This window comes from Alosa pseudoharengus, unplaced genomic scaffold (assembly GCF_046254945.1).
Source record: "Alosa pseudoharengus isolate Yale_2024_CS ecotype anadromous, Long Island Sound unplaced genomic scaffold, YU_APseudo_1.1 YU_APseudo_1.1_scf_1, whole genome shotgun sequence".
In the NCBI taxonomy this organism is placed as follows: Eukaryota; Metazoa; Chordata; class Actinopteri; order Clupeiformes; family Clupeidae; genus Alosa; species Alosa pseudoharengus.
This window is the reverse complement of record NW_027468564.1, coordinates 46,175,679-46,184,163: the sequence shown is the minus strand read 5'-3', so window position 1 is coordinate 46,184,163 and position 8,485 is coordinate 46,175,679. Positions and strand designations below refer to the sequence as shown.

General features: G+C 44.5%; 1 protein-coding gene across 1 annotated transcript; it reads left to right on the top strand.

Moving 5' to 3' along the window:
- Nucleotides 1-1,115: 1,115 nt before the first annotated feature.
- Nucleotides 1,116-4,535, top strand: fgf8b (fibroblast growth factor 8b; the record flags this gene model as incomplete). The annotated part of the gene is made up of 5 exons (XM_076280389.1): nucleotides 1,116-1,147; nucleotides 1,260-1,296; nucleotides 2,018-2,198; nucleotides 3,804-3,910; nucleotides 4,251-4,535. Coding segments are annotated over 5 exons (642 nt in total), but the record flags the coding sequence as incomplete, so codon positions are not given.
- Nucleotides 4,536-8,485: the final 3,950 nt, after the last annotated feature.

Genomic DNA, 8,485 nt, shown 5'->3' with positions numbered 1-8,485 from the left:
AGAAAACGCTCTTGCTATAAACCTTTGAAAACAACTATACGTCAATCATGATGCAATGGGGATTTCTCTTCCTACGCATATGGTTATACCATACCTGATGAATTCACATCTATAGGCCTAATAGAATAAATTATTGCTGTGGGGAGGCAGACGGTGAACTTCGGCGGTCGATGACAACATCTGAATGATACAAAATGAAGTGGAAGCTATTATATTCGCATTATCAGTACAGGGGGCACATTTGTCCTGTCGTTGCAAACTTGCGCATCCCACACAAGCTCCACCCGCTGTCGCGTAGGAGTGTATAAACCAGCCTTCTAGGCATAGCCGAGCCAAGGACCTGAAATGTGGCTGGAGCCTCAGCCGGTATTTTGGAGCAACACGAGCCTAGTCCTCAGTTATTTCAAGGAATACACGTGTAAGCAGAGGAGGATGATCCGCGGTTAGACGAGAATCCCGCAGATGGAAGCGAGCTCACAGTCTCTCCTTGCTTACATCTAACAGGGGCTATTAGGATTAAAAAGAAAAGAAAAAAACGCAACATTGACGGACATTTGGGAACAGTAGTAAGGCACTTGAACACCTCTTTGCTTGGTTTGTGGAGGACACATAGTTACTTAGACTAAATTAATTTATCCCCATAAAAAATACGCGCGTCTTACCAGTTTGGATGTTCACTGAAGTCAACTCCATGTGCAGCATCTGTTGGAGAGTGCGTGCGTTTTAATGTCAGGTTTTGTCTCGCTCTTTTACTTCCAGCGATACGTGTGGATGTACAGCAATGACATTTCGAAGATGCGCGATTTCCGTTCCGTATTTTCAAGAGGATTAAACAGTTGCTTGCCCTCTCCTGGAGTTGACGAAAGCGTCCTTGGAGCGTGAGATGCAATTGTTACATGAATGCCACGCCGAACTCAAGGCTTTATCAAGCCGTCCTCTTCCTCATATTTGACAACGGAACATTCATCATATTTCTGGTTGGAGAGGGAGATAAATTGTTCCTTAATTCCCGTCGGGAAGAACTTTATTTTTCCAAGGCCTTCCTATAGTGGAGTCGTACTCATGCAGGGCCATCCATGCCGCGGGCGCCAGAACAGAGTTTGTAAAACTTCAAAATGAGGCTTAGAAATTCGGGATTAGGCTATCTGTAAGTGAAACTAAATGTACAGCCTAGCCTACATCTGGGTTATTTACTCAGCGACAATATAGCAAACACAGGCAAATTTAATCTCTGGCAATAAAACTGTTTTCTCTTTCAGGTTACTGCAGTTTATAGCGCTGTCTTTCCACACACAGGTAGGTTTATATTCCCATGCTGTACGTGCCTTGCAGCCTGAAACCATGCTATTATTTTGCGCTGGACCCTTAAATTATAGTGCCGCCATATTTCAGTCAATAATAAAAGAGCAATATTGAGTTATAACGGCAGAACGTCAGGTTATTTATTCAAAAGGTCTTATGCCGCAATAAATGTGTTATAACCATGCAAACATCACATTATTACCTAAGTACTTGGCAAATATTCAAACATCTTGAAAAGAGGTACAACGAAACTCAAATGGTAGGCCTAATTGTTATAACATCTGGATGTGGCGCATGGCTGCATTGAAAAAAGAATCGTTAAGGGAAAATAGTCCAGGGAGACAAGGGGTCAAAGGTCACTCGCGGTAAAACAACCTATCAGAGGCATGTCATCTCATGTCATTATAAGGAGGCCAGCATCATTGCCTGCTTAGCCCTGTCACTGATCATCAAGAGGTTAGCTTTTCGCTTGTTTCTCGACATCACCTCACATTAGCAGAGTGTCTTGGATTTTAAAATGTTTTTGTCCAGGTAAATCTGATCTCATAACCAGAAACAAAGCAGGCCTAAAAAAAAACATAACATAAAATAAGTAATAGGCTACACTGCTAACCTTTTCCTTCGTTCTACTGGCAGCCTACTACTAAAATGCAACTGACAACTGTTGCGTTTTAGTGTCTACTCCATCCATCAAATGTTGCTTTCCTTTGAACAGATCTCTGTACAGCACCCGCCAAACTTTAAGCAACACGTCAATGAGCAAAGTCGCCTTTCGGACAGAATGAGCCGAAGACTGACCAGAACGTATCAGCTCTACAGTCGGACAAGTGGCAAGCATGTACAGGTGCTGGGAAACAAAAGGGTCAATGCCAACGGCGAGGACGGAGATACCCACGGTGAGTTGCACGCGCCTGCATGTATTCATCTATTCTATAATGGTGCAAGTTCTTTTAATATAGCTAATTTTAAAAAATGTAGAGTAGCCTAGTGTTTACATACTGTGCGTCGCTTTGGACAAATGCGTCTTCCAAATACCTTAAACACAAACTTAAAAGGCAGGATATATGGACTAATTGCATGTCTATGTTGATGCGTTTCAAATTAAGTGGCTTTTAAAGTTAAAAAACTAAATGTTTGGTAGGCTTATTCAAACCAAGACATGTTTGCGTTTCTCCCGCACTGCGGCTGTTTTATGTTTGCCCAAAGATGTTCCAACATTGCGGTTGATTATGGATTGTCCTGTGAACAATGCTCGCCGGCTTTATGTTTAATGCTTTGAATGTTCAGTTACAATGAGAGGGAGGGAGAAACCAACATTTAAAATGTTTTTTATATTCTCTGTTATATTGATGACTGGCTGATGTCAGTAGAAAGCAATGCTTCTGGAAAAACTATTAGGATTAATCTTACCTCTTCACCCCAGTTAACATTTCCTTAATAGCTGTCTGTATGAGCTTGAAGGATTGATATACGACTTGTAATATTTGGACTTGAAACATGTTCCTTACCCATGATTCTTTAGAAAATAATGATATGGGCCCACCAGAAAATTAGGTGTGCAGTCCAGATATCAAACACTGCATGAAGAAAACAGTCCATGTGCATTTATATATGCAATTCCATATTTGGCCAAAAACTGAACATTTGTTGTAGAGTGAACTATGCATTTAAATTTTGCATTTGATCAGATGTAAATTGAGAGTTTTTTTGGTCATTTTATGCTTCTTAAGTGATGTTGGCTTCAATATATGTTTATCATAGTTGAATTGTATTATATGTTGAATTGTGCAACAACTTCAAAATATATTTCATAACCCCCCCCCCCTCCCCAATTCCCACAGAAAAACACACACACACACACACACTTACAACGTGTTTTGCTCGCTCTGTAACTTCTAGACACATTATGCACCATTCACTTTCATAGTCTCACACGCACACATACACTCCCTCATACTTACAGTCATGCACACAAAGGCAAACTGGCTCTGACACACCACACACACAACAACACACACACACACACACCACACACACACACATACACACATTCAGGCAGGCAGGCAGAAATTCCAAAGATGACAGGCCACAACTCTAAGCTGTATGTCATATGTGGGTGTCTTTTCTGTTTCAGCTCCAAGTCTGACCACTGCTGCACACTGGTGGCTTCTGCTGTCCACACACACACACACACACACACACAAACATGCATGCACGCACACATACAAACATGCACGCACGCACGCACACACACATAAGCGCACACACACATACACACATAAACGCACACATGCACATAAGCGCACACACTCGCACACACACCTCGTCTGATTGATTTGCGTGCAGCTTGAGAGGCTTTGAGTGCAAGTGCAAGTTAGCCATGCCTAGACACAACTTGTTACCAAACTAACGCAAAGCCTTCTGGGAAGCAGTTTTTTTGTTATTTTTTTTTTTTGTTTGTTTTCTAACAGAATGTTTCCTTATTATTTGCTTGTTACCAGCCAAGCTCATTGTGGAGACTGACTCGTTTGGGAGTCGGATTCGTATCAAAGGAGCAAGGACAGGATACTACATCTGTATGAACAAGAAAGGAAAGCTTATTGGAAGGGTGAGACACTAAGCCTTTTTACGATTTCTCTCTCAAGATCAATTACAATGAAGTCTTGTTGCAGCAGGTGCCTTTTTAAAGCCTATTTTAATGAACATCACACAATATCCATTGCCTTCCTCCTTGAACAGTTTTGCACTTGTAATTTATCGATCAGATGGCCAACAGATTTGTGATTCCCTTCAAGGCTGAATAACTTAAATGAGTCAACAGACATCGAAAGGGGACTAACCCAGTGAGTCATTTAACCCCACTCGGAAACACACTCAGACCTGCCCCTCTCTCTCTCTCTCTCTGTCTCTCTCTCTCTGTCCATCTCTCTCTCTCTCCCCACACATAGAAAAAGGGCCACGGCCGCGACTGCATCTTTACGGAGATCGTGTTGGAGAACAACTACACGGCGCTGCAGAACGCCAAGTACAAGGGCTGGTACATGGCCTTCACGCGCAAGGGCCGACCGCGCAAGGCCTCGCGCACCCAGCAGCACCAGCGGGAGGCGCACTTCATGAAGCGGCTGCCCCGCGGACACCTCCTCACCGAGAGGAGGCCCTTCGACCTAATCCCCTACACCGTCGGCCGAAGGACTAAACAGGGCCGCCAACAGCAGCAGGCTGTCAACCGGTAGAGGAGGAAGAGGAGGACCACAGTGGACAGTGCTCCAGGCTGTGAACTTGTAGGGGTGGGGTGGGGGGTGGGGTGGACTCACAGAGAGAGAGTGCTCTTAAGAGGGCTTTGCTTTTCAATGTTCGAGAATACTTTTGTAGTGTTTCTTTATGTTCTAAATACTGGAATATATCTAATTAAGTTGCTATCTAATTGCAAGAGTTATTCTCACCTCATACACTTATAAGGATTTTGTTTTTTTTAAAAAGACAGAAAACCTTGAAATGATGCACACATGCATTTTTTTCCTTAATCTGTTAATGGGAAAGACTTCCTGGAGAAACTATGGTACTGGACTGAATGTGCCTTTCAGTGGGTGGTTTCAACTCCACTGCTAAGGAGACTTATTAGGCCAAGACACGATAAACTAACTGTGGGAGATTTTCACAATATTCATTTAAATATTAGACGCAAACATGGCAGCTGCTGATGGACTGGATAAATCACTACGAACCACGATAGATGGATGTAATCACAATCATTTGTGGAATAGATTTAGCCTTACCACACGTTTGTCTGTTTTATACATATATGAATATATATATTTTTATTGCAAGATTTGTAAAAAAAAAAATGTAATGTAAAATACTTTTAAAAGGATGAAAATATTTATTTTAGAGTGTATTAAATTCACTAAAGTGCATATTGTTTTGACATGAGAACTTCTTTGGGAGGTTGGGAGGTGGCCGTTCGACGGGGCGACGGGGGTAGAGGAAGACCATGGAAGAGACATCCTCACTCTTGTCCATTCAGTTGACCCACAGAGCTAGACTCCGAGGCTCTTCTAAAAAGATTCCCCTTGGTAAACATTATTTACTTTGCCACTTATTCTTCCACACAATTTTTTTTCAAAGGTCTGAAGAGATTGTTTTTTTTCCCCCTTTCCTCTGGTTTGACGTTTTTTGGGGGATTTCTAAAGAACCTATTCAGGTTGGGAGGCCTGGGCGGAAGCCAGCAAGCCAGAACCCAAATGAGGACTCCCGGAGCAATACGGACAAAACAAAAGGATCAGGACCAAATGCCTTTGTATTGACACAGGCAGCCCCAGTGGGAAGCTCAATGTTGAGAGTGAATGTATGCATGTACACACACACACACACACACACACACACATATAGACAGTTACATACACAGACATATATATATATATATATATTGATGACGGCTGATAGGTTAGCTGCTGCTACTGTTTTGATTTTCTTTTTGATGTTTTTTAGTCTTGTTCCCCTAGCTTCAGTCAACCACCACCCTTCTACCCCCACCTCCCAAAAAAAAAAAAAACACACCAACCCCAACCTCATCCCCCAGCCAAAGAAGAAGCCCCGCAAAAGCCGAAGCCCCAGATAACTGCGAAGCAATATCTGTGACAGGCCACTGAATTCAATGTGCTCAGCAAGTGAGACTGGGGCCTGAATAGGGCAGGCCAGGGCATTAAGAGCCAGTGAGGTCAGCCCACCATTTTGGCTCCGAACAAAGGTTACCACCATGTAGTTGCATTTCTCGGGATCACACACCGTAACCCCCTGATCAAATGGGCCCTTTGTGGGCCCCTGTATAAAGAAACATGTTATACAATGGCGGGTTCGCACAATAACATGAGGAGGGGTCAGTTATCAAAAAGAACGCCAGTCACACAGGGAGAAGAAAGCCACTGGGGAGAGGCTGAGGGGCAAGATGCGGTGCGGGGCTGAAAGGGCCGTCAGTGGCTGGGAAGAGGCATTCGGGAATGAAATGAAAAGGCCAGAAAGAAACTGCTCTCTCGCTCTCTTTTTCTCTCTCACTCTCTCTCTCTCACACACTCTTACCAGAGGCAGCTGGGCATGACCACAGAGGCCAGGCATTGGGGGGATAGAGAGAGAGAGAGAGGGAGAAGGGAGGAAGGAGACACTGAAAGACAGGGCGGAAAGAGAGAAAGAAGAGTGAAAGAGAGAAAGAAGACAGAAAGAGAGACACTCTAAACAGAATCAGAGTGATGCAGTGCCCCACTATTTCCCAGGACTGTTCCCTCTCTGTCAGGCACCTTGGCCTGGGTCCATGCGCAAACCCATCCACCCGAGGTTTTGATAATTTACTAACAGACATCTGATGAAATACTGAGAACATAAGAACTCACACTGTTGTGTTGTGTGTGTGACCAAAGCCAAAAATTCACTGGCAGGACTTAGTGAATGAAACAATATTTGTCTTTATGATAACAAACTTTACACCACAAAAACTAGCCACATTTATACATAATTGTTATTACAGGCAAACTGTAAATTATAGACAGTTATGACTTCTCACATCATGTCTGGTTGTTTTCACATCACAGCAACAGAGTTGAAATGTTACCAGTAAGTATCGAGCTTTAGATGAGAAATCATTATTGTGATCGGTCACTCGTGGGGTCAATAGGTTCTGACAACATCGCATTTGGACCGTGCGCCCGTCATAACAATAATCCGGCTCCATCGGCCCAACGAAAAAAGGGTGAGCTTGCCACATATGGCAAACCGTCGTCCCAAAAACAACTTGTCACCACATTGTGAGAAGTATATAATCTTGGCTGTGATGAGCGAGATGGAGTGGCGAAAGCCAGAGTAACCAACGCAACCCCGGTTAACCCCGCGGGTTCCGCACTCTCTCTCGTGACCGTCTGGCATGGCCAAAGGCCTCGCCTTGGCTTCCGGCCAAAAAAAGCTGTGTCTCTCGGGGAGGGGAGAGGTTTTTCTGCTGCATGTCGTTGCAGATAGCTGGGAACAGTAGCGTAGAATCTCCGGGCAGGAGAACAGAAGCTCCCGTGTTGGCTCAGGTGCCGGCGTAGGCTTGGGCCCACGGCAACAGCAGCCGCAGCAGCGTGCAGGAGCAGGAGCAGTGGCGGCGGAGGGCCAACGAGGTGAGCAGATGTGATGAGATGAGGGGGGATGGAAAACCGCTCTCCTCCACCAAAGGCAGGAGGGCTATGACGGTCATTAAGTTCCTGTGTTTTCAAGGACGATATCCACTCCCGAGACTCCGCTGCACGCCCAACGCCAGGCGCGCGCACCGAAAGGACGGGATTGGCAAAGATCGGGCATGGACTGGTCCTTCAAAAAAAAAAGAAAAGAAAAGAAGAAAAAAATCAGATGCACCTGTTCGCAGTCATGAGACAAGGAGGTGCCTGCTTATGAGCTCCCTAAACTGTCTAGTTGGAGTAAGAAGTTGCTAAACAACATCTTTAAACTCCATAGCTCGTGTTTATGCATTTATGGCTAAGGCTGTGCACAATGGTGAGACAAACCATAGTGTGAGAGTGTGGTTAAGTGTCTGTTTTTAGTGTTTGCTTACTGGGTTTGGCAAGGCGGCCTGGTCTTAGGGACAGAGAGAGAGAGAGAGAGAGGAGGCAAAGTATTGCAAGAGCGAAAAGACCTCTATATTTGCGTGGTATTGTTCGTCTCTCTTGTTAGCATCTAAATATGCACACGACGACCAGTGATAGTTTGTGCCGAGCCGTTCCTCACAAGCCAGCCATGGGACAAAGGCTCATGGCATTGTGGTTTAACAGGCCAGGGACAAAAAACGCCTAAACAGGGGGGGGAAATGTAATCGCAAACCATTTAAGTCCTACGCGTGCCTTCCTTTAACTCTGACAAACACAGTAAAGCCTACTCAGCCGTTAACTGGGTGTGTCTTTTCTGTTTTGCAGCGATCTCCTCTACTTGATTTGCACTAGGGCATTTTACTTTCTTATAATTGTTTTGCTTTCTTTTTTTGTAGAGGAAAAATAAAAGCCTCTGTCAATTTAACAGCCATCATCCATCCAGTTGTCCTTCACCGCTCTCTCACATTAGAGGGCTGGGTGAATTACACCATGTCAGAAGTTCCAGCGTTTGCCTGCCCAAGAGAAGGACCAGTTACCCCCCTGGAGACTGGATGCCTGGGCAGACCCAGTGG